The sequence below is a fragment of the Schistocerca serialis genome, chromosome 10 (assembly GCF_023864345.2).
Source record: "Schistocerca serialis cubense isolate TAMUIC-IGC-003099 chromosome 10, iqSchSeri2.2, whole genome shotgun sequence".
NCBI classification, from domain to species: domain Eukaryota; kingdom Metazoa; phylum Arthropoda; class Insecta; order Orthoptera; family Acrididae; genus Schistocerca; species Schistocerca serialis.
Window position 1 is genome coordinate 48,149,178 of NC_064647.1, and position 27,037 is coordinate 48,176,214.

Here is a 27,037-nt window from a genome sequence, read left to right on the forward strand (position 1 = left end):
ATATTCAAAGGTTTGTTCCCGCTGGGTCCCTCGTTGTCTAACCGAACATCATAAAGAGCAAAGGAGAACCATCTGTGCGGAATTGCTTGCTCGTCATGTGGCTGAGGGTGACAATTTCTTGTCAAAGATTGTTACAGGCGATGAAACATGGGTTCATCATTTCGAACCTGAAACAAAACGGCAATCAATGGAGTGTCGCCACACCCACTCCCCTACCAAGAAAAAGTTTAAAGCCATACCCTCAGCCGGTAAAGTCATGGTTACAGTCTTCTGGGACGCTGAAGGCGTTATTCTGTTCGATGTCCTTCCCCATGGTCAAACGATCAACTCTGAAGTGTATTGTGCTACTCTTCAGAAATTGAAGAAACGACTTCAGCGTGTTCGTTGGCACAAAAATCTGAACGAACTTCTCCTTCTTCATGACAACGCAAGACCTCACACAAGTCTTCGCACCCGAGAGGAGCTCACAAAACTTCAGTGGACTGTTCTTCCTCATGCACCCTACAACCCCGATCTCGCACCGTCGGATTTCCATATGTTTGGCCCAATGAAGGACGCAATCCGTGGGAGGCACTACGCGGATGATCAAGAAGTTATTGATGCAGTACGACGTTGGCTCCGACATCGATCAGTGGAATGGTACCGTGCAGGCATACAGGCCCTCATTTCAAGGTGGCGTAAGGCCGTAGCATTGAATGGAGATTACGTTGAAAAATAGTGTTGTGTAGCTAAAAGATTGGGGAATAACCTGGTGTATTTCAATGCTGAATAAAACAACCCCTGTTTCAGAAAAAAATGTGTTGCATTACTTATTGAACTGCCCTCGTAACAATATCGAGGCAAAAAAAAAAAAAAAAAAAAATGGTTCTGAGCACTATGGGACTTAACGTCTTAGGTCATCAGTACCCTAGAACTTAGAACTACTTAAACCTAAATAACCTAAGGACATCACACCCATCAATGCCCGAGGCAGGATTCGAACCTGCGACCGTAATAGCAGCGCGGTTCCGGACTGCAGCGCCTAGAACCGCACGGCCACCGAGACAGCATCCTAAATACACTGGTGTTCAAAATTAAAGCTATTTCCCCGTCCTGTGTCTACTCCACGATATAGTCATACAAACTGTCAATAGATATCCGTAGGATCGTATTCTGCGCGGAAGATGGACTCCGGTCAATGGGCAACCGTGCTAACGATGACGTCAGGGCACCTGTCAAACAGGGTAGTGTTTGCCAGGCAGCCCCACATCGATAATAGTTGTGTACACTGTCACAGGCGGTGCAGTATGGCCCAGAGAAGATTCCTAACAGACTCTCTGTGGTGCAGAGCCATAGAAAGAAAGGAAGCAGGGCAGGCGCAAACGGATGAGCCCCGATGGCTTAATGTGAATCGTTCTGTTGTTTCTCGGATGTGGCGACAGTTTATAGAGACCGAAACCGTATTCCAAAGACCAAGGCAGGGCCGACCACGTGTGACTTCAAAAGAGAGGATCGTTGTTTGGGTATAATGACAAGAGAGTACCGCCATGGCATGTGGCATGTGAGCTCGCGACATGTACTGCACGTGTTATATCGAGGCAGACGGTGTGCAGAAGGGTTCGGAAGGGTTCCTACAATAACTGTTGGAGATGTGCCGTATGTCTGCCTGAGTGGCGTCGTCACGGAAGGGCACATCTAAAGTGGAGTCATCAAAAACCCACCTCGACGGTCGAACAGTGGGCCAATGTCGCTTTCACAGATGAATCCCCATTTAGTCTGTGGAGTGATTGTCGATGGAGTCGCATCTGCAGGGAACGTAGAACACGATTTGTGAGCCCAGAAACTGTGGAAAGAGACAGAGGTCGAGGAGGATCCCTGATGGTACGGGCAGAGATTATACTGACCAATCGAGGCCCTCTTCATGAAACTGTACAGGTGAATCGACAAGGTTCAGCTGCTGTTAGGTATCGTTACGAGAGGTTGGGCCTCATCTGCGGTTGTTGCCAGGTGCTGCGTGCCTAGACGTCGTATTGATTGACGGTAATGCTCGATCTCATAGAGCACAGGTGGTTCATGTTGTCTTGGAAACGGAAGATACTGCACGCACGACGTGGCCTGCTCGCTCTCCCGATTTGAATGCCATAGAGCATGTCTGGGATGCACTAGGGGCACGGGTTGCACCACGTCAGCATCCACGTGACCAGTTTCCAAGGCTTGGGAGCAGCGCTGCTGGAAGAATGGGCGCCAGTGCCTCAACACGAGACTGGCGAGGTCATTCACAGCAGGCCCCGTCGCCGAGAGGCCTGTGTTGCAGCTAGAGGCGCTCACACCCATACTGAGCACACTAACCAGTTGTCGAAATATGTGTACAAATCCGTTAAGGTGGAAGAAACGAAGGACATTTTTATCTACCGTTATTCATCTTGCAGTTGCTTGCGTTCTGTATTCTGTACAGTGTTTCTACTTTACTATCACCTGTTTATACTGTTTTGTCGCAAAATAAAGGCAACCATGCAAATTTTCCTTTTGTTTCTTTAATTTTGGACACAAGTGTATAAGAGGGATAGTCATAAAGTTTTAATCATCACTCAGACAAAATGAAGTTGGGTAATTCTTTGGTTTGTTTGTTTGCGGGGATGTTTCTGCAGTTGTGCTACACACTGAAACAGCACAATACCAGAGTTTGATTACTTCCGTCGGTGGCCAGTATTGATAGCAGCTTGGAGGCGCTACAGCATGTGACAGACAAGCGCCATCAGACGTGTGAGAGGCGTGTCATATGGGTCCGGCTGCTCACAGCACCAGGGTTACACAAGCAGCTGTGAGTGACTCTTGTGTGGTACGCCGTATGAGTTACTGTGAGCGGCGTTCAATAGGTAATGCAACATTTTTTTTCTGAAAGCAGGTTGGTTTTACTCAGGAGTCTAATGCACCAATTATTCCCTACCCTTTTGGCTACAAAGCCCTAGTCTTCAACACAATCACATTTGACTGCGATGCCCTTACGCCACCACTCTACAGGTGAATATCGGAGCCAATGTCTCGCTGCAACAATAACCTCCTGTCACCCACGTACTGCTTCCTGTGGAGTGCGTCGTTTATCGGGTCAGACAGATGAAACTCGGAAGGTGCGAGATCCGGCCTTTTGGCCTGGATAAGGAAGCACTTGTCAGGTGTACAGACTTTTGTATGGCCTTGCATTATCGTGGAGAAGGAAAAGTTCGTTTGTATTTTTCTGTCTAAAAACAATCAAAACTCATTTCTTCAATTTTGTGATTGCAGGAAAACACACTTCGGAAGTGATTGTTGCATCATACGGGAGGACGTCAAGGACAATGACCCCTCCAGAGTTCCGGGAGACCGCCACTGTGACTTTACCGGCTGAGGCTGTGGCCTTGAAGGGGAGATGGTGTGGCGCCGCTCCGTGGATTGCCCTTTTGTTTCCGGTTCGAAGTTATGAACCTGTGTTTCATTTCCTCTGACGACGTTCGGCAAAACATTGTCCCGATCAGACACATAACGCACGCGCAGTTCTGCACAGGTGGTCCATAGTTGTTGTTTACGGTCTCGTGTTAGGCAGCGAGGAAACCAGCGGGCACACACCTCTGAGCGCCGCAGCTGCTGCCTGCCTCTTCAGCTGAGTGCTCGGCGCGTCTGGCTGCCGTGCAGCTGGCCCGGGTTCGATTCCCGCGTGTGTCGGAGATTTTGCCTGCTCGGGAACTAGGTGTTGTGTAGGCCGTTCATCATTTCGTTATCATCGACTCGCAAGTCGCCCAGTGTGGTATCGAACGCAAGGACTTGCAGCTCAGCGGCCGAACTTTTCCAGATGGGGACTCATGGCTATTAATGCCGTGCGACCAGCTCATTTCACCCCAACTGGGGGACGAGTGTATCAGCAATACCAACAGAGACGTCCTGTTGAGCAGCGAGGTATCTGATTTCCATCTGTCGATTATGTCGAATGCGACTGTCCACACGTTCCAACACTGTAGGAGCCACAGCTGTGTGTTACCAGCCGGCAAGTGGGAGATTGGAATTGTTTGCGTGACCTGTTGCGATGATGACACGTGCCTCGCCAACGACTCGCTGTGCTTTTGTTCACTCGCATGGTTCCGTAGACATTCTGAAAGTGTCTATGAACATCTGCGATGCTCTGGTTTTCCGCCAAAAGCAATGACAGCTCTCTGCTTGAAACGCACCTCCAAGGAGGCTGGAGTAGGAACATTCGACGATCTGCCACACCAAATCCCTCGTTGCTCAACAGAAACTGGCAGAGAAAAGAACGTGTTGTCTTACTTATTGAACAATTACGTCTAGTTTCTACGATACTGGCCATTAAAATTGCTACACCAAGAACAAATGCCGATGATAAACGGGTATTCATTGGACAAATATATTACACTAGAACTCACATGTGATTACATTTTCACGCAATTTGGGTGCATAGATTCTGAGAAATCAGTACCCAGAACAACCACCTCTGGCCGTAATAACGGCCTTGATACACCTGGGCATTGAATGAAACAGACCTTGGATGGCGTGTACAGGTACAGCTGCCCATGCAGCTTCAACACGATACCACAGTTCATCAAAAGTAGTGAATGGCGTATTGTGACGAGCCAGTTGCCCGGCCACCATTGACCAGACGTTTTCAGTTGCTGAGAGATCTGGAGAATGTGCTGGCCAGGGCAGCAGTCGAACATTTTCTGTACCCAGAAACGCCTGTACAGGACCTGTAACATGCGGTCGTGCATTATCCTGCTGAAATGTAGGGTTTCGTAGGGTTCGAATGAAGGGTAGAGCCACGGGTCGTAACACATCTGAAATGTAACGTCCACTGTTCAAAGTGCCGTCCATGCGAACAAGAGGTGACCGAGACGTATAGCCAATGGCACCCCATACCATCACGCCGGGTTGTACACCAGTATGGCGGTGGCGAATACACGCTTCCAATGTGCGTACACCATCGCAGGCGCTCCTGTCTGTGATGCAGTGTCAAGGGTAACAGCAGCCATGGTCTCCGAGCTGATAGTCCATGCTGCTGCAAACGTCGTCGAACTGTTCGTGCAGATGGTTGTTCTCTTGCAAACATCCCCATCTGTTGACTCAGGGATCGAGACGTGGCTGCACGATCCGTTACAGCCATGCGGATAAGATGCCTGTCATCTCGACTGCTAGTGATACGAGACCGTTGGGATCCAGCATGGCGTTCCGTATTACCCTCCTGAACCCTGCGATTCCATATTCTGCTAACAGTCATTGGATCTCGACCAATGCGAGCAGCAATGTCGCGTTAAGATAAACCGCAATGGTGATAGGCTACAATCCGATCTATATCAAAGTCGGAAACGTGATGGTACGCATTTCTCCTCCTTACACGAGGCATCACAACAACGTTTCACCAGGCAACGCCGGTCAACTGCTGTTTGTGTATGAGAAATCGGTTGGAAACTTTCTTCATGTCAGCACGTTGTAGGTGTCGCCACCGGCGCCAAACTTGTGTGAATGCTCTGAAAAGCTAATCATATGCATATCACAGCATCTTCTTCCTGACGGTTAAATTTCGCTTCTGTAGCACGTCATCTTCGTGGTGTATCAATTTTAATGGGCAGTAGTGTATTTGAATACTAACCCTGCTTTGGGCATTGACTTCCTGGTTACCTTTACCGGTGTTTGTTCAGTGTTCAGCCCATCAAAACCTTGGCTTTCTTTACGGATTACGTGTTTGAATCGAGAATGGATATGAAATGTGGGATGCTCCCATAGGAACCAAAACAAAATGGCACGGTTTACTGATAAAGTGTTCATTTTTTTTCAAAATGATATATAACCTTCACGACTTGCTTATAAAAAGGCTACATATCAACGAAAACATAGCGTGATGGTCTACCTTTGGATCGCAATAAAGCAGCGAATTCGTCAAGTCTCTGCTAAATTGTCGGAGGTATGTGCACCAGTGGTCTGCACATAGCTAAATTACGAGTCAGTTGTTTCTGGGTGAGCAGACGGCGCCCAATATGTGTGCCACGGAGTCCGTATCAGGCGAATTTGGTGGCTGAGACATCAACGTGAGTTCTCTACCGTGCTACTGCCTGACAGTTGTTGTTAGACGGCTAGAGTGCACACACATTGTGTAAATAGTGAATACAGGTGGTACGTGTCCTAATACGCCGAGGGTTGGATATCACCAAGTTTGCATAGGAGTCTGAAGACGATAGTAATGAAGTGTCGAAACTGGTCGCATGATTAATATACTTTATAAAAAATGAGACTCTTTGTGTTCCTTATATCTACTGGTCACTCCTGGTTGTCAGGTCGTACGGTCGGCGACAATTAAGCTGGTATTCCACCGCTATCTGGAGCGTCTCCAGACACGTCTTCGACCTGGAATCTCATTGACTGGATTGCGACTGGCTTTAGTGAGGAGGCCTGCTTTGAAGTGGACCCGGACGGCCAGCGAAGACAACGAGGTGTGACGGTCTGGGGCGGCATTTCTCGCACACGGCGAGATTTTCCAACTCTTGTCCAGCTTGGGATCCTGACGACACAACTCACCAGTTAGACAGAGTCTGGCACGATGTTCCTTAGCAGGTCATCCAACGACTCTGCCAATCAATGGCAAACCGAGCAACTGCTTGCATAAGGGCTAGAAGTGGACCAACGCATTATGAACCTGGTCAAGTTGTGAAGCTTCTTTTCTTGAGTAATAAAACCATTTTTTTCTGAAATTGTAATCTTTGTTTGTCTGTACATGTACGTCACATCCACCACTTTCCTTCCCATTCAGATAATTCCTTCGTGGTGTGTCGCTTTTCATTGCCTTACTGTATATTACGTTTTAATGTAGTTGGGATCTTAGGAATTAAGAATCTTCCTCCCTGGTCTTTGTTTAATGAATATTTCGGCGTGCTCCACACCTCCACAAATGTTCACACAAGGACAATGTTCTCGAAAGATACCCCATTCATTTTATTTGTATTGAAAGCTGTGGAGAAGGGCCTGCCTTAAATAGTGATTACAAATATATTAGGTAAGAATTTCCTCCACACAGATCGCTGTGGAAGTTCGAGACCCGAATCAGTGGTGATGGAGTAATCGAAATAATTTCTGCTACCACATAGGCTCGCGGTTTTTCAGATTAGTAGATAGCGTAGGGCACAGAAGGCAAAACCATTTGCATTCCACAGATTGTATCTACGACAGACAATTTATCTTCATATACAGTCAATAGACATGTGTGGTCTACAGTGAGAATTCTAGTTTCAGGTTTGTCTTGGTTAAGTCTGCTTAAGCCTAGCTTTTATTCCGTTGTACTTTACTTAAGGTCTTGCCACTCCGAAACTTCAATGATCTCAGTGAGACATCGTTTACGTAAATGTGGGCCAGATTTAATATAAAGGGGTAACATTTCAGAGCATAAAACCCGTCATGGTCTCTCATGAATTATTACGTTAAAGTTGAAAAGAGACCAGGCTTTCAAGCTTTACTTGGAAGTGACTGGTTTTAGCTGTAAACCAAGTAATTAATGCTAGATCATTAGGAAACTGAATTAATTTTATTCATTTACATGTACCGTATATTCCTCAGGATCATTGTAAAATTATCGTGATATGAAAAGATACATTGAACAAGCTAGCAAATGAGGCCATAGAAAAATTTAGAAAGAGAACTGAACTTTATTTATATAAATGTGCTTCATTTTCCTAGGACTATTCTAAAATGATCACGATTATGGAAAGGTAAATTGAACAAGTAGAAAATGAGACCAAAGAGAAATTTGGAAAGAGAAATGAAGTTCACGGACAACAAAGAAAAACTTTGAAATTTTCTGATGATATTATAATTCAGTCAGAGACTACCAACTGTCTGGGAGTACAGCTGAAAACGGGGTGGATACTGTCTTCAGATGAGGTTATAAGATTAAGATCAACAAAAGTAAAACATGTGTATTCAAACGTAGTCGAATTAAATGAGGAAAAGATGAGGAAATTAGGTAAGAAAATGACACACAGTAACCAGAAGTTGGGGTTTACTATTTCAGGACCAAATCCGAATATCTCATTAGAGAAGAATTAAGGACGATAAAATTCATACTTACAACAGCAAGAACACATGTTCATAAGAAATAGGAATATTTTAACATCTAAAATAGATTAAAGTTTTAGGAAGACTTCTCTAAAAGTATTTGTCTCGAGTGCAGCCTCGCACGGATCTGAGACAAAGACGATAAACGGTACAGGCAAAAAGAGCTTTTGAAATGCGGTGCAGCAGAAGGATGTTGAAAAAAATTAGATGGGTTGGTCGAATAACTAATGAGTAGGTGCTAAATCGAAGCTAGAGGAAAAGAAATTTGTGGTGCAAGTTGACAAAAAGAAGGGTTCAGTTCATAGGACACATCTTAAGACATCACAGACTAATTAATTTGATGATGAAGAGAAGTGTGGAGGTTAAATATTGTAGAGAGAGGCTAAGATCTGACTGCGATAAACAGTTTCAGTGGATGCAATTTCTGTAATTACATCTTCTGTGAATGGACGAATGGGGCTGCGGCTGGTAGACGACTTGCAGAAAACAGGCACCCAACGGCCGTAAATTAATGGAATACTTTTATTACGCATAAGCAGATTATTGCACAAATTTACGGCTGCTGGTTTCTGTTTCCTGCAAGTCAGTGGATGTAGGTTGCAGGAGTTGTGAAACGATGAAGAGGCCTACAGAGTATAGACTAGCATGAAGTGCAGCATCAAACCAGGCTTCGGACGGAAAATCGCAATAATATTTTCTTTATTATATTCAGAATTTGCATCGATTACTCTGGTAAAATAAGTGAACAAACATCTTGAATGTTGAGCTGTGGTAAAAATTGCTGTTTTGAAGAGCGCGCCGCAGCGCGTAGTGTGAAGCAGTCGCCCTCCGTTTCTGGCGGTGGCGCCGCTGTGGCAGTCGCAGCTTTGGTGTCGCCCTCTGGTGGGAAAGGGGAAGGGCTGCCTGTTTACGTGCATTTAAGGGGCGCTATGAGCCCGTCAGGGGGTCAGTCTGAGTCAGTGCAGTCTGAGTGAGTCTGGTTAGTTGGTCAGCTGGGTCAGTGTGGGGCAGTCAGTGTCTGTCTGTCGTCCGGAGTGCTAGTATGTGTTAGGCCGCCAGTCTGCACGAGTTTGTTCGGGCAATGGGCATTGGCGGTTGGACCGATCGGTTGGTCGGTCGCGCACTGAGGCACAAGATGACTTGTCCGTCTCGAGCGTCGGCGCATGTGAGGTCGCCACGTCAGTCCAGTGGACCGCGCCGTATAGGGGGGCGTAGTGGCTTCCCGGCCGACACGAGAGCAACAGGAGCGAAACCACGACATCGGTCTGGCCGGTGCGAGATGCGACGCCGTGAGACGGGAGATCGGCGCGCCTTCCTGCGTCCGTTGAAGCGGCTGGCAGAGTGATTCGTGATATGTTGTTTCATTTACTTGTTAAATTCTACTTGTTTCCTTGATCAGTCTCTCGTCCCCGGCTTACTCGTCTGTCTCCCGTTCGCATTCGTTAGGCAGTTAGTGTCTGTCTGTCTGTCGGTGTGTCATACGTTAGTAGCTGCCTCTGTCATGTTTGTCGGATTCGGTGTTAACGAATTTATTGCTTGAAGTGTAAAGACCGAATTCCTGAAATATACTTTTATGTTACCTATCATATTGAGAGGCGGTACATGTGTAATGTAGAGCATGTTTGTATATTTTATGGAAGACTGCGTTTCATGGTTTTTTTAATTTAAATGGTCATTTTAGTATATAAAGTTGCCACCCTTCCACCGTAAGAGTTTTTCTTTTAAAAACAAATTGCACCTTCGGTGGCAAGTTAATTTTTTTAATGTTAGTGTTTTGTACCATTTACATCCCTCCTACGGGGTGCATAGTTTATGTGCTTGTGTGAGTTGTTAAAAATTTTAGTTTAAGATAATGTGGTGTGTTGCAGATTTGCACCAGTGTAGTCTTTCAGAGGTGTCAAAAGGGAGCGGCAAGGTTCTCAGCCCCAAAAGCTCATACTGTCAAAATTTGTTATTTCTGCCTCTGAATAAATTGTAACTTGATGTTGAGAGGGTGCTTTCTGATTATAATTTTTAAACATTTTTTAAAAAAAGGATTTTTAGGCATAAAATTTCCATTTGTTGAAAGAAATTTTATTTGTTTTCACCAGTTACCCAATGGCAACTACTTCCACGCTCACATAGTTTGATTAACTGTGGTAATGTTCTTGATGAATCGCTAGTAAATAAAGTAAATTTTTAACAAAAGGTTTTGAAAGTAAATTCACAGTTCAAATGTATATGGCATACTTAGTCGTAATTCACCGGTATGCAGGTATGGGCGTATTAAGGGAAGAGGAAGTGAAAGTACAGAACCCTGAGGGACACTGCACACTATGTGCTTCAGCAAAACGCCAGTTTATGTCAGTGAAAGTGTAAATCGGTTTCTTGCTTCTGGCTCAATAAGCGAGTAAACAGACTGTCTGTCTTTCACCTGTGCGCGAAATGTGTAACTGGAGTTCCGTATTCTGCTGCAAGCGTCGCCCACCTGACAGAAGGGAGTTTACGAAGTCGTAACAAGACACAGTGCAGTAGTTCCTGAGTAAAGAGTAGTGGTCGCGAGATCCCGCTTCGAAATGCGCTCTGTACTCACCCAGACCACCATCAAAGCACTTCATGGCGGCCCCCACGGCCGTCTCCAGCTGCACAACGTTCAGCCCTCCGTCCAGCGACTTGTTGTTCACGATTATTTCCATCTTGAGCGTCTGCTCGTCCAGGACACGTTCGATGGCTGCGTGCATAAGTAAAAGACAGCGTTAGCGGGGAAATAAATGTTACTAGCAGAAAAGTAATACGCTGGAAGGAACTGTAAGAGGTATGAAACTGATATTATGTACACGTGAGTCTGAATTGATTTAACCTTTTCATATAAAAAGCTTTGAGGACTTTCAAAGGACAACCATCTGAAATGAACTGCAACCTATGTTCACAGTAATTTGTGCGTGTATTCCAATCTCTGTCTTCTTCTACAGTTTTTACCGTCTACAACTTCCTCGTAACGTCAAAGTCATTCCTTGACGTCTTAAAAGGTATCCAATCATTCTGTCCCATCTTTTGTCAGTGTATTCCAGATATCCCTCCTCCTCATTCCTGACCTTATCAGTCCACCTAATTTTCAATATTATTCTGTAACAGCACATCCCAAATACTTCGATTCTCTTCTGTTCCATTTTTCCCACAGTCCATGTGTGACTGCAATGTAATGCTGTGCTCCAAACTTTCCCAAATTAAGGTCTACGTTTGATAATGTTATTCTTCTCTTGGCCAAGAATGCCCTTTTTGCCAGTGCTAGACTGCTTTTTGTATCCTCTTGGTTCCATCGATCATGGGCTGTTTTGCTGCCTATGTCTACTTCGTGATCACTAAGCCTGATGTTAAGTTTCTCGTTGTTCCCATTTCCGCTACTTGCCTTTACTTTCGTCTTTCTTCGATTTACTCTCAATCCATATTCTGTTCAATTCAGCAGATCATGTAATCCTTCTTTACTTTCACTTAGGATAGCAATGTCATCAGCGAATCTTATCATTGATATCCTTTGACCCTAACTTTCAATTCCAGTCTTGAGCCTCTCTTTTATTTCCGTCATTGCTTCTTCGATGAATAGACTGAACAGAGGGCGAAAGAGTACGTCCCTGTCTTACACCCTTTTTAATCCGAGCATTTCCTTCTTGTTCTTGTAGTCTTACGGTTCCCTCTTGGTTGTTGTACGTATAGTACATCTTTACCTATAGCTTACCCCTATTTTTATGAGAATTTCGAATATCTTGCACAATTTTACACTGCCTAATGTTTTTCCAGCTTGAAAAATGCCTTGTATGTGTGTTGATTTTTTTTAGTCTTGCTTCTATTATCAAGCGCAAACTCAGAACGTCCCTCTGGTGCCTTTACCTTTTCTGAAGCCAAACTGGTCATCTAATACATCCTTAATTTTCTTTTCCATTCTCCCGTATGTTATTCTTGTCAGCAACTTGGATGCATGAGCTGTTAAGCTGATTGTGCGATAATTCTCGCACTTGTCAGCTCTTGCCGTCTTCGGAATTGTGTGGATGATGTTTTTTCCAAAGTCAGATGGTATGTCGCTAGACTCGTACATTCAACACACCAACGTGAATAGTCGTTTTGTTGCCACTTCCCCAATGATTTTACAAGTTTCGATGGTATGTTATCTATCCCTTCTGCCTTATTTGATCTTAAGTCGTGCAAAGCTGTTTTAAGTTCCGATTCTAATACTGCATGCTCTATCTCTTCTATGACGTCATCGGACAAGTTATCCCCGTCATACAGGCCATATTTGTAGTCTGTCCACCTTTCCACTCCTTCCGCTGCATTTAACTGTGGAATTCCCCTTACACTCTTATTGATACCACCCTTGCTCTCAACCTCATCGAAGGTCGTTGAGCCGTGCTTTGGCTCGTGTTTGTGCCGTTGGTAGGTTGGCGTCGTGTATTCGGATTGTGACCTCTCGTTTTCTTCGTCCGTTCACTGGCGCCACTACGTTTGCTCGCTTTGTCTGTCCGTGAGTGGCAGCAGCGGCGTTTATCGATAGCGGGTACTATGGTACTGTCTCTGGAGCGACCTCGAGTATTTCCGTGGGAGTTCAGTCGGGACGGAGCAGCAGTGAGGTGCGACAGCGCCAGCCCTCGCCGAGGGAGCTGGCGACACACGTGCACCGCCCGATGGAAGGATGTGGTCGCGAGAGTGCACGACCATATAGTGGTCCGGATTCAGCGAGTTTAACTTGAATGGATCGTTATACTCGAGTAGTGCAAGTTTCACTTTGTGTGTGTGTCCGTCGAAGTGACCTCGTGCCATCAAGCTGTGAGTTGGCGGTTTTATTCTCCGACGTTTCCCTTTCCTGGCTTGATTGGCAACCACCGACTGTTGGTCGTTCGGTCGGTCGTCTCAGTGGACGACGTGTGTCTGGTCTTTCCACCGTTTCTGTGTTCTTAGCGTTCATGTCTACTTCCAATTCGCCTTGTTGCTGTATAGTGACTGTTTTACCATTGTCTGAGTTGTTTGTGGAATTGTCTTTTGCGGTTCCGTGTGCATCTAATCAGTTTTTGAATAGGCAGTTTGGTCTTAACCCTGTTTGCATACTAGGATTTGGTGGAGCCAATTTGTGTAATTAAATACTTGCCATTTGACGATGATAACTGTTAGTCTATCGTGCTTTTGGCTGTCTCATCGTAGGTGGATTTTGCGAGTGTGTTGGTCGGCGTTTAAGCTGTCCCTAGTCTGAGTTGCCATCCCGTTATGTGAGCATAGCTCTTGGTTGCCTGTCTCACCGCTTACGCAGCTGTAGGCACTTTTCTCAGGTCGATCCTTGGAGCACTGTCAGTGGATCACTCCCTTCTTATTCGGTCTGATTGTGTCGAATGTTTAAAAATAATGTTTTGTTTAAATTATTCCTATTGCTTGTGGCCTTCAGCCGACAAATAATTTGAATTCTTCCTTAATAAGGCCTTCAGCCGTCAGTGTAGCTTGTGTTAGTCAATTTCCTTTAAATGATTGTTTTTAAAATTATTTCCTTAAATAGTGTATGTGTTTAGTGTACAACCAACGCTAACTGATTAGCCCCGTCCACATCTTTTCCCGCTTTCCCAAAGGCCCACGTTTCAGTTGTTTTGACTATTGTGTGCTAGGCCAGTCCGCACTACCATTTCGATTTCTTCACATTTTTCCTGCAGCCTTTTCTTCTTAGCTTCCCCGCTCTTTCCGTTTATTTCCTATCTTGTATTTCTGTACTCCCGAACTTTCCTGAACACTTTTGTGCTTCCTTCTTCCGTCGATTAACTGAAGTATTTGTTCTGTTACCCATGGTTTCTTCGCAGTTACATTCCTTGTAACTATGTTTTGCTTTCCAACATCGGCGATTGTCCTTTCAGGATATGTCCATTCCTCTTTAGCTTAGCTGCCTGTTGAGCTATTCATTATTGCGGTATCTATATCCTCAGAGAAGTTTAAGTGTATCTCTTCATTACATTGTACTTTCGTATCCCAGCTCTTTCGAACTTTTTTTTCCTGACTAGTCTCTTAAACTTCATCCTACTCTTCGTCACTGCTAAATTGTGATCTGAGTCTATATTTGAAGTTGGGTACGCCATATCTGATTTCAGAGTCACTGCCTGATCAATGTTGTAATATAACTAGAATCTTCCCGTATCTCCCGACCTTTCCCAAGTATACCTTTTCCTCTTGTGATTCTGGAGCAAAGTATTCAGTGTTAGCATCTGAAATCTATTGCAGAACTCAATTAGTCTTCTCCACTCTCATTTCTAGTTCGAAGCCCATATTGTTCCATAAAACTTAGTTCTATTTCTTCCCCCACATCCGCCTTCCTATCCCCAATGAGTGTTAGATTTTCATCGTCCTTTTCGATTCCTCATATACTTTCTCCAACTCTTAATCTCCTGTCTGCAACATCGGCATGTATTCCTGAACTATCGCTGCCAGTGTTGGTTTACTGTCGATTCTAATAAGAACAACCTTATCACTGAACTGCTCACAGTAACTCACTTTCTTTTCTAACTTCCTATTCATAACAATCCTACTCCCGTCATAAGATTTTCTGCTGCTGTTGGTATTGCGATATACTCATTGAACAGAAATCGTTATCTTCTTTCCGTTTCACTTCACTCACACCCGCTATATCTAGACTGAGTCTTAGCATTTCCCGTCTCAGATTTTCTTGCTTTCCTATCACTTTCAAACTTCTGACATTCCACGCCCCGACACCTAGAACGTTACTCTTTGGTCGGTTATTCACTCTTTCTCTCATGGTCACCCCCCACTTGGCAGACCCCTCCCGAAAATCGGAATGAGGGACTAGTCGGGAATATTTTGTCAGTGGAGAGACATGATGACACTTTTTCAATTACAAGCCGCCTGTCTATGGACACACGTTATGTGTCTCTAACGCAGGGGTTCACATTGCGTTCTGCGTCCTCATTCCGCTGATCATTGGTGGTTCTTCCTTCTTTTAGGGGCCGCTTCCCACCTCAAGGGCAAAAGAGTGCCCTGTTCCTCCGTCCGCCCCTCCTCCCTCTTTTACAAGACCGTTGGCAGAACGGAAGTCTTCGCCTGCCGTTGCCGATAATTTTTATTCAAATTTTAAGCAGTGGTGAGATGCCAAACCGGGACCCATAACGTTCTGGTTACCCCTTGACCTCGGGAACACTATGAAGCACCTTTATCACAAGTTAATGAATTGTTAAGAGAAACAAAGTAATCGTGGCTTTTTCTAAGGCGGATTTATATTCCTTATAAAAACTGCAAGACTCGTGCAGCAACTTACCGTCGAGCTTGACCCACAGGTTGTTGGTGTTGAAGTACTTGAACGTCTTGACCGACTTGAAGTCCTCCACGTGCTCCTTGGGCACCTGGGCGATCTCAAGCAGGCGCAGCTTGTCCTCGTAGTGGATGAGGGTCCCACCCTACATCGAAAGGTGCACACAGTGCAAATGAGAAGTCAACAGGGATATGCACGTCTGTTTCATTGGTAGGGAAAAGGCGCTTGGACCATCCCCTTGAAGACCTGAAGATGCTTTGGTGTAAAATGTAAGGGCACTAATCGAGCGAGGTGGCGCAGTGGTTACAACACTGGACTCGCGTTCGGAACGGCGACGGTTCAAACCCGCACCCGGCCATCCTGATTTATGTTTTCCGTGATTTTTCTAAATCGCTTAAGGCACATGCAGGGAAGATTACTTCGAAAGGGCATGGCCATTTTCTTTCTCCATTCTTCCCTAATCCGGGTTGTCGCTCATGCTCCCTCGTTGTCGACGGGACCTTTAACACCAATCTCCCCCTCCTCCTGCAGTGACTTATCAAGGAAATTTTGTGCGCATCGGTTGCTTGCCACTTGCTCCGTCCCACTGTGTTCCCTTACTGGCCACGGCGCCAAGTAGCGTACAGTGGAGTGATAACCGGGGCCCTCCTATTCGAAATACAGGGTGATTCAAAAAGAATACCACAACTTTAGGAATTTAAAACTCTGCAACGACAAAAGGCAGAGCTAAGCACTATCTGTCGGCGAATTAAGGGAGCTATGAAGTTTCATTTAGTTGTACATTTGTTCGCCATTTCAGCCAATAAAGGTTTTGGTCCCTTTTTCTTCGAAGGTGCTACTGTAACTGGACTACAGTATCTGGAGATGTTAGAGAATTGGCTGTTCCCTCAGCTCGAACAAGAAGCACAACAATTCATATTTCAGCAGGATGGAGCGCCACCACATTGGCACTTATCTGTCCGTAACTACCTGAACGTCAACTACCCGAGGCGATGGATCGGCCGCCAGGCAGCCCGTGACAGAGCACGTCATCACTGGCCTCCAAGAAGCCCTGATCTTACCCCCTGCGATTTTTTCTTATGGGGGTATGTTAAGGATATGGTGTTTCGGCCACCTCTCCCAGCCACCATTGACGATTTGAAACGAGAAATAACAGCAGCTATCCAAACTGTTACGCCTGATATGCTACAGAGAGTGTGGAACGAGTTGGAGTATCGGGTTGATATTGCTCGTGTGTCTGGAGGGGACCATATTGAACATCTCTGAACATGTTTTTGAGTGAAAAAAAACCTTTTTAAATACTCTTTGTAATGATGTATAACAGAAGGTTATATTATGTTTCTTTCATTAAACACACATTTTTAAAGTTGTGGTATTCTTTTTGAATCACCCTGTATATTGAAGACGAGGCATTAGAAGGCGCCAGGTGGACACTTCCGCCCAAAATTAAATTTGAAACTGAAGTGTTGGCAGAAGTGCCAACACCGTGTTGCTAAAGGAGGCCGAAATGCACGCTTTTAAGCTCACGCAGAGTGGCGTGAGGTCTGGAACAAGGTAAAGGAATTAATAGTAGCAAATGAAGTACGTAGTTGATGTAATACTTAACTTTAATCCATAATTGGAGAACATCGCTCTTGATGGTGCATGTTTTATAATTTCAGTATTAACTGGTAATGGCGCCTTGCTAGGTCGTAGCAAATGACGTAGCTGAAGGCTATGCTAACTATCGTCTCGGCAAATGAGAGCGTAATTGTCAGTGATCCATCTCTGGCAAACTCTGCTGTACAACTGGGGCGAGTGCTAGGAAGTCTCTCTAGACCTGCCGCGTGGTGGCGCTCGGTCTGCAATCACTGATAGTGGCGACACGCTGGTCCGACGTATACTAGCGGACCGCGGGCGATTTAAAGGCTACCACCTAGCAAGTGTGGTGTCTGGCGGTGACACCACAGAAACCTTGTTCGAAAACGCATTATTCTACGCGAAAAATAGTAGCCAATAGGAGTACGTAACATGTCAGCCTAACAGATATACATACATTGTATGTTATTTCAACAATATTTTCGACATCTATACACATGCCTCAACATAAAAAATGAATAAACCTAAGCGACTGAAGAATTATTATGAAATGAAGTTAATGATTTTGGAAGGGTGCACTCCTGCAAATGTACCTCACTTTAACAATGCTAGCTTTAAAATCCAAAGTAAATAACGAGCAAGACCGATGTTAATAAATAACTCTGCGCAATTCTTTAGGGACACGCTAATTCGTTTCATTCTTTTACACTGCATTTGCGAATCGCATCGTAAAGGTGTGCAAAGCTACAGCTTAGAAACCGCGCTCTTTGACACAACGGAGTATGTAACAATGTGAGAAACAGTAATTCACAAACACCTCGTCGTTAGCCACTCAGCTGTGCAGTACTTGGCGCTAGGGCACTAGGCGGATGCAGAGGGGCGGAGCGAGTGACGGATATCCGTGGCGCGCCCAAGTTCAAAAGCTGTACTTCAGAATTAGGGCCAAAATTTTAACGCGGGATTGACTACTGAGGCCGATATCTTGCAAGCGTGCTTTTCTCTGCTTAAAATATGAGATCAAGTTGATGATGTGCCCTTGAAACAGACTGGAGAAATTTTTGTCAAAAATGGACATCACCTGAAAGAAGTCATTTTGGAAAAATAAATTTACTCTCAAATTACACAATTAAATTTAGTTAAAACATTTTTTTCATAACTACAATTAATTTTTTGCCCGAAACGTTAGCAAAGGAAAGATTGCTGCATAGAGTGAGGGACAGAGAGAGGTGAGGCAAAGGGCTTGAAATGATACGTGACATTAAAGATGGACGAAGTTAGCAGCTTATTAAGCGGAATACAGAAACTCAGGACAGGAGAAAGTGGGCGGGGGCAGCGGGGGAGGGGGGTTGCCTAGTCTACACCTCTCGTAACACGGATGTACAAGAAAAAGAAGAATGCAAGGAAAGAAACGCAGAATGCTATATTTTGGTAGTTCTGTTGTGAAGCTTTACTGTGCGGCGATCAGGCGCTCTCACCTTGACGTCCGCCTTCGTCTTGTCGGTGACCTCCATCACGAACTCCGGCGTCTTGTCGGTAGGGTGCAGCAGCAGGTTGAGGATGTTCAGGTCCACCGTCGCTCCCAGGTTGTCGATGTTCGAAATGAAGCAATACTCTCGCCCCTGAAGCACAATTAATGCTGCCATTACTGAAGTACGGAATGTATGAACTCAAATAACGTGACGACACCACTTTCCTTGCGGTCCATCGCAATGACCCGCAACATCATCTCCATTTCACCGAACTGCAACAGTTTCGTAGCATCACTTTTTCATGACAGTTTACACGAATACAATAACAGATTTAGACATTCCCAAGGGTACACCATACAGTGAACCTAGGATGAACATGTGTCCACTATAAAATTGACGTGACGTATTTATTCAACATTTTTGTTAACGTCATACAAGATGAAACATACATAAATATTTGAAATTTCACCTTGTAATGGACTGGAGCAAATAAATACGGAGACAGCCAGTTTAGTGTCAGGTGCTGTGGTTGCGATGAAAAATGGCGTGAGGGAGGATACCGGAGTGGAAAGCCAGCAGCCAGGCCTGGTGACGGTTTGAAGAGGCGCAGCAGCCCTTTGTGAAGGAATGGGTGGAATGCGACACGTCGAATGGAGGCCAGCGATTAGTTTGGCGTTCCTGTCTTACCTACGTGCGTGCGGTAAACTACGGCTACGTTATTGCCAAATGCGGCGAAACAGGACCAACGGATGTTATTCTCTTCTTGACTGCCGAAGGACAAAAACAGGCAGCCATCCATCGGAGAATGAAACACGTATATGGCGCACCACGACCATCGACAACCACAGTTGTGGAACGCTGCTACAAGCTTATGCTGTAGCGCATGTCCCGTGTAGGTAGTGGTGTCACGCAGAAGTTCTACCAACTCAATTTGGAGACAATCGAGCAACCCCCCCCCCCCTCCCTTCCCTCCCCCCCGTATAGTCCTGATCTCTCCCCATCGCACAATAATGGCTTTTGTCCTTTAAGAAAGGCCTTGAACGGTCAACTATTCCTGTCGGACGACGATGTGCAGCGGCAGTGACAGACATCTTCAGGCAGCACGACACAGCGTTTTACCAAATGGCTATCTTCAACCTGATACATTGCTGGGATGGTTGCCTCATTGTTCTTGGACATTTCACATGACTGCCGTACCTATTATTGACAGTGCTCCCTCGAATTGAAACTTTTTCCTCGCCCCTTACACAATGAAGAGCCAAACAAACTGGTACACCTGCCTGATATCGTGTAGAGTCTCCGCGAGCACGCAGAAGTGCCACAACACGACGTGGCGTGGACTTGACCAACATCTGAAGTAGTGCTGGAGGGAAATGACACCATGAATCCTTCAGGACTGTCCATAAATCCGTAAGAGTACGAGGGGGTGGAGATCTCTTCTGAACAGAATGTTGCAAAGTATCCCAGATATGCTCAATAATGTTCATATCTGGGGAGTTTGGTGGCCACCGGAAGTGTTTGAACTCAGAATGTTCCTGAAGTCACTCTATAGCAATTCCAGACTTGTGGAGTGTTGCATTGTCCTGCTGGAATTGCTCGTCAGAATACACAACGGACATAAATGGATATAGCTGATCAGACAGGATGCGTACGTATCTGTCACCCTGCCAGAGTGGTATCTAGACGTATCAGGGGTCCCATATCACTCCAACTGCACATGCCCCACACCATTAAAGAGCCGCCACCAGCTTGAACAATGTCCTGCTGGCACACAGGGTCCATGGATTCATGAGGTTGTCTCCATACCCATACACGTCCATCCGCTCGACATAGTTTGAAACGAGACCGTACTGACCAGGCAACATGTTTCCAGTCATCAACAGTCCGATGGCGGTGTTGACAGGCACAGGCGAGGCGTATAGCTTTGTGTCGTGCAGTCATCAAGGGTACACGAGTGGGCTTTCAGCTCAAAAAGCCCATACCGATGATGTTTTGGTGAATGTTTCGCACGCTGACACTTGTTGATAACCCAGCACTGAAATCTGCAACAATTTGCGGAAGGGTTGCAATTCCGTCATGATGAACGATTCTCTTCAATCGTCGTTGGTCCCATCCTTCCAGGATCTTTTTCCGACCGCAGTGATCTCAGAGATTTGATATTTTACCTGATTCCTGATATTCACGGTACACTCGAGAAATGGTCATTCGAGAAAATCCCCACTTCATCGGTACCTCTTAGAAACTGTCCCATTGCTCGACTATAATACCACATTCAAATATGATAACCTACCAGTAACTGATCTAACAGCTGCGCCAGACACTTGTCCTACATAGACGTTACCGACTTCAGCGTCGTTTCTGCCTGTTTACGGATGCTATACCAGTTTCTTTGGCGCTTAAGTGTAACTATAAGATATAAATATTACTCTTGAAAAGGAAGTCAATAGTATACGGGGTCTTCCATAAATTTTGTGACAAACGTTGAGAGATTGTAGGGAGTGTCTTGAGGAACAAATCGAGAATAGAAACCCTTGTCCGCAAACGTCATCCGATGACGCTACAGAGCGTTGAAGTTATAGGCGCTGGCTCCTGCCAGTAGGCAACCCTTCGTCAGCAAACGTGACTTTGTACGCTGACGGGCCGAAGGAAGAATGTCTCGCAGTGTTGTTTATTGTTTTGTGATCGCCAGTGATTGCCACGGTCGCCAGTGGAGAAGATGGAGCTGGCTGCTGCGCAGACAGGCCTCATATCCTATGAACATTATGCACTGTTGCCTCGGTGGATGATCGCTTCAAAAATTGGTTTCCATCCACTGTATATTTCTCTCCTGGGACCGTCTAAAATCTGTAATGGTTTTCGGCGTACAGGAGAAAAATGAACTGCAGATGCAAACCAAGGTCGATAACCCTCACCCACCAAGACAGTAGAGCATTATATTCATAGGAAGCAAGGTCTGTCTACACAGCTGCTACCTGCATCTTTTCCACTGGCGTTCGTGGTAGTCAGTTGCCATCACATTCATAGGAGACAAGGCCTGCCTACGCAGCACATAGCAGTGCCTGCACAAGTCGCACACTGATGCTGATGGGGGTAAGAACCGCTGTGTTTACCGTCCTTTATATTCGTGATCAATCAGTATATCTCATGTTCGTTACCTCTGATGGCTTCTCACATTCTGCTAGTTAGGACTCTCTAAGCTCTAGACGATCTTTATTTCTTGTGCAACTGTTTTGCCCTTTGTTGCTGGTATTCCCCACAGTGGAACTGCTATCTGACGAATAGTGCAGAAGTGTGGATTGATGTCGTCCCCTGTTGTAAAAAGTATACCTCGCATTTAAATGCGTTTCTAAAAATTCAATACATAGTTATTCTATTAATTACTGCTGGTCTTTCACTTGCTTGTGGTCTTCCCACCGTTCCTTATCTTATCACTAGCTGCTGTTTTAGCGTCGTCATCTGATGCTGCCGAAAGGAGCACGAGATCTGCAGACAAGATTTATGTTATCTGCTGATAGGGAACTCGTATCAGATAGCATATAATTAAACTCCCTTTCATGACAGACTTACTTTTATTTGGCATAATCGCCGGAATTTAATTAACACATTTATAACCTAATTGGACTAGTCTATGCTTGGAATGTGAGCCGTGGGTGTATGTATGTTTGATTAAATATGTCTTTTGTTTACTAAAATAAGAGTTACTCGGTATAATTTGTAACATGTCGTGTATCAGAGGCAGTCTGATCATGTACGAACGCAAAAAAAGGAAACCAAAAACAAATAATGAACTTCATCTCAAAAAATTCACCTTCTGCCGTAACCTGCGATGCCTTTCCAACCATCTTGCAAAAACACAAACACCATTGTATTATTCCGCTCACAATTCACAAAGCTCAAACCTACCCTAACGCAGCGCTCAAGTACCTCGGCGTAACTCTCGAAGTAAAACTAACCCGGTAACCTTGACTACTGACCACCGAAAAAACCGTCCACAATACACTGAAACTACGAACTAGCAGAACTTCAAATTCTGCGACTATCATCGGCACACACAAAATCTCTTTCCACAACATTATTAGCTGTGCCAACGGACAATGCACTTCCGCTCCTACCGACCGTAAGATAGAAGCGAAAAATTCTTCTAGTAGCGTCAAAGAGCAGAATACACGAAACAGTCTACAGAAGACTGGAACGAAATCATTTTGTGTATTAGATCTCATCTGAAACACAAAGAACATACCGACGTTTCGACCGTCTTTAAGGCGGTCATCTGCAGGGCGACTAACTGCTGGTTTCTTGTGAAGGTCTTTTGGTGGCATCACAGATTGATACCACCCTCAACGGCGTCTCACAGTTAGGAACGGAAGTGCACGTTTCCAATGGACGCTGACAGCAGTCTCGTGGGGACCTTGCGGACCCAATGATGCACGCCCGACGCGCCACGCCTTCACCAGTTCCACCTACGGGCGATGTTTGCTGCTTCACAGCTCAGCCACGGTCTTCGACAGTCTTTACTCTTAGTCAGCTTTCGACTGTTCGCTCACGCAGGAGCCTCACACTGGCGCGACGCTCTCTGTGGTAGGTGGACTACGTTGCTGTTCGTGCTTTCTTCGCAACGCTTGAAGTAAAGTACACATTAAGTAAAACTTATGTTTACTGTATTTACGTGTTTGCTAATCATTTCCTCTCCTATCTAGCTTCCCATCAACCACAGCTGTTGCATTACTCTATAGCCCACTTCTCTTTAGCGGTACTTCTCCTATATACTGCCTTATTTCTGTTGTCAAGTGGCCACCGACGTCACATTCTGGTATGCCTTGGCCTGTTCATAGTAAAGATTGCTGTTGATGGCTGGCGGTACGGTAGTCTACCGCCTACGTCCCTGTGTCGGGTAACTGGTAGGCAACAGCTTGTACTAAGGGGTAACGTTTCCCTACAGTGAGACGTCGGTGCTGCACGGTGGTTCTCTTGTGGCTGCTTGTTTATACTCTTGGCCTTGGGTCACGTGGACCTGCTGGTTGGCGAACACGTGCTACGAACCCGACTCGGATCGCTGGCAGCCATGCCATACGTAACTTGTTCCCATCTTCCCTGTTCATGCTGCTGGAACGTTTAATTATTTCGTAGCCCACTTTTCTCCACAGTTGTATCCACGGCTACCGTGCTAGCACAGTGATTTCTCTCATATTCAGCCGCGTGTCAGCCGATGTTTGGGTGCAGCTGATTTGCTGTGTTGGCCCAGACGGGTCTGACTCACGTACGCCAAACAGTTTTGCGGTTTCGCCACCACGGACTTGGCCGCACTTTGGTCGAAATTGGTAAACGCCTTGAGAGCAGAGAGCATCTACAGAAAGCTTCGTGGGCCTCAACACATTAGCATCCCTGTATCACAGGACTACGTATGACTGTAGCAGCACAGGAAATCGGCAGTAGCCAAACACCGTCAGCGATGCTGCCGAACCAGCAGTTTTCCATAAGTGCGTGAGCCTGCTCAACGTCTTTGGATGCAGCGGTAGTGTAACTCCATCTTTTGCAAGTGGAATGGGACTGCGACTGGTCGGAGACTGGAAGAAAATAGATGCCAACAGCCGTAATTTTATTTAAGAATTTTTCGTTAGAGGTATGAAAGGTCAACGAGCACCTAGAGGAAATCTACAGAAACCAATTGGATATTATGGTCTCTGTAATAGCTGTGTGTTTAGGGGCTTAAAGACGATGCCAGTGAGCCTCCGAAACTGGCAGCTAAATAATATTATTAAATAAAATTATGGCTGTTGGTATCTATTTTCTTCAATTTAAACAAGAGACGCCACCGGAATGATTGAAGACCCTAACAGTACGAACGGGGAGGGTGGCTACAAGCGGCCGAAGGCTTGTCTGCCGGTGATCCGTGGCGTCGCTTGTGTTGGCCAGCCAGCAGCTCCACGAGACACGGGTTGGGCAGCGTGAGAGCAAACGGGCACAGGACGGTGTCGACGTCCTGCGACAGGAAACCACTGCCCTGGCTACGAGCTGGTGGCAGCCTACTGCTTAGCAACACAGGCGACTGCCTGCCTGCAGCCATCCAAAACTTTACTACGAATTGGCCGATAACGTTCAGAAAACTGACTCGGTCGTCACCCGGCAACCTAACTAAGGTGGTATGTGTAAGTCAGAGGATCAGTCTAGTCGCCCTGAAGAGAACCGCTACAAACATGTTTTAAGAACGAAGACATGTCCCAAAACATAGTACAAACATATTTGTTATCCGCGCTATTACCATTTATCACAAACCTCGACTTTCACGACACAAACTAGCCAGTACAGACATACTCGTATAACGTTTTCGTGTGCGTGTGTCGCATTAATACAGTCGAGTAGTGCACAAGATTATGTCCATCAGTAGTCGTCTCTATGACGTCTTTAGCATTTCACAATGACGCGGTGTAATAACTGACAGAAGCATGTAAAATGTATTCGCAGTTGCGAATACGAATAACCGTCAGCTTGTAGTGCCCCCAGAATTTTACGAAAGTCTGGAGACACTTGTGTTCCAGCCGTTTCGAACACGTGTTACTTTAAAGCAGGGCGTAAGGATGAGCATGGGATACTGCACCCATTTATTGTTTGTGCTGGCGAAACTGGAAGAGACATAGTTCGTCGGCGCTGGCAAATGTTCAGCGCGACCTGCCAAGAATAAACGCATACGGCCCGGAAGCTCCGTGGCCGGCTGCAAAGAGTAACGTAGCTTTGTATTGTTGAAAAACAAATGGAGTGACTCGAGATAATGACTGTTTTAGTAGACGTTGAAATGCTGTTGAGAGCACGTGGATAGCCAACCACGATAAAAGCTTATGTATTAATTGTGTTCAAAAGTGTGTAATTAACTGGTCTTGGGTGCCCGGTGCTGTGTGGGTTTACGTCATAAAGTTTAGTTGTTTTTTTTTTGTACAAAGTGGAAATAAATATGTTCTGGTGCATTGAATGATATTCCACGAGTAGCGTATTTTTAAATAAGAAGAGAGTGAGAGAGCGAGAGAGTGAAAATCTCCCCTTCCTAGCAGTGAAATCTTCGGAGAAGCGTCCGGTGCTAGCAGAAGACATCGGCGCTGCACGAAAGCAGAACCAGCATTCTTCAACAAGTGAGTCCACGAAAACGCTGTATAGAGACAGCTTAACATTAGACAGGGCCACCGCAACAAGCGTGCGTATCCGAAGGCACGTTGCACCGTCCTTGTTACCATAGGCACTGCAGTGGTGTATTTATCTGGCGATACCAGGCGGCGACTTACTAAAAGATCCTGCCGTATGTACGAGTGACACAGCGTGTGTGTGCGAGTACAGGCTGTGACGCAGGAACGGAGACACGCGGAGGTGCGCGTCTGGCCGAGGCGGGTAAGGCGATAGCCGCACAAGGCGACAAAGCGGGCGTCGAGTTCCGGTCGGGCACAAACTTTCATTGACGTATTTCCCTTATACAGCTGTAGTTGCTTCTATTCGCAACTGAAAAAAGCATTTTACGTATTTCACAACGGCTGTAGTCGCTGCAATGCCTGGATACGCATGCCTTGGAAGCGTAAGTACTTGGTTTACAGAAAATATTGGATGTATTAGTTACGTGGATATCAAGAAGGGTAGCAGAAGGAAAGGAAAGACTGAAGACAGCATCAAACCAGTCAAAGGACTGATGTTAATAAAAAGAATTATTACGTCTCGACTTCGAAGTGTGACCGTCCGCGCGTTTGTAATCGTCTGTCCCAGTAGAAGGTTTTGCAGCTTGTTACTCTGACCTTAGAGACTGATCATAAATAGGTGGAGTCATAAAGAATGCGCTGCTGGAGTTAAACAGTAGCCCACTTCAGACGTGGACTAAGCGTTGTACAAGCCAAACTGGCATACAATAGAAAATTTAACGTTTGTACTGCACCATAAAAACACGTCACAGAAAGCTGCGTGTAGCAGCTCCACGGCATTGGTAATGTTGCCAACAGACTCAGCTGTGAACGCCCACAATCCTTGCGGGACGGTGCGAATATCGACAACGCCAACACATCAGTGACTTGGTGGTGTGTCCTAAGAACTTGGCACACCCAAATCCTCGTTATACAGAATTTTAACAGCTGACTTGCGCACATTTATCCCTAAAAATTGAGATTTGCCAACAAATATTGTTTACTGACTTGTCAAAAAGAATGCAGTTTGTAAATGAATTTCTCTTATCCTCAGAACAACCCAGTTTCCGCAAGAAATTCATTTTGACGTCAGTGACTTTATCAATAAACAGAACTGCCGTATTTGGGTCGCAGAACAGCTAGCAATCATCGACAGAAAGCCCCTCCACGAGCAACGTGTTACAGTGTGGTGTGCGGTAATGCCGCACCGTGTGTTTGCCCCGTTTCTTTTTGAAAATACAGAAGAACGACTGCCACTGTCCGTGTTCCACGTTAAAAAGTTGTCTGAGGCAATGATTGGCTGTGGGAACCAATTAACTGTGGCTTCGGGAAGACTGCACTTCCTGCTTGCTCCACCACGGCACTTGTTCAACAGATGTTTCCTGGTCGGCTCATTCTCATAACAGAAACACTAGTTGCCTGCCGAGATAGCCGAATCTCTCGACCCCTAATTTTTTGTTCTGGATTTCCCTAAAGACTAGTGTCTACAGCGATAAATCGCGGGCACC

The 27,037-nt window shown here is 45.6% G+C and overlaps 1 protein-coding gene across 1 annotated transcript in view; it reads right to left on the bottom strand.

Annotated features, from left to right (window-relative positions):
• Positions 1 to 27,037, bottom strand: part of LOC126424876 (UTP--glucose-1-phosphate uridylyltransferase-like) — a 77,968-nt gene that overhangs the window by 13,882 nt on the left and 37,049 nt on the right. Inside the window, exons 6-8 of the mRNA XM_050087705.1 lie at positions 18,385 to 18,528; positions 15,338 to 15,476; positions 10,637 to 10,774 (exon numbers count right to left, since the gene is read on the bottom strand). Coding sequence (XP_049943662.1) covers positions 10,637 to 10,774; positions 15,338 to 15,476; positions 18,385 to 18,528 — 421 coding nt within the window. The remainder of the gene's footprint in view (positions 1 to 10,636; positions 10,775 to 15,337; positions 15,477 to 18,384; positions 18,529 to 27,037) is intronic.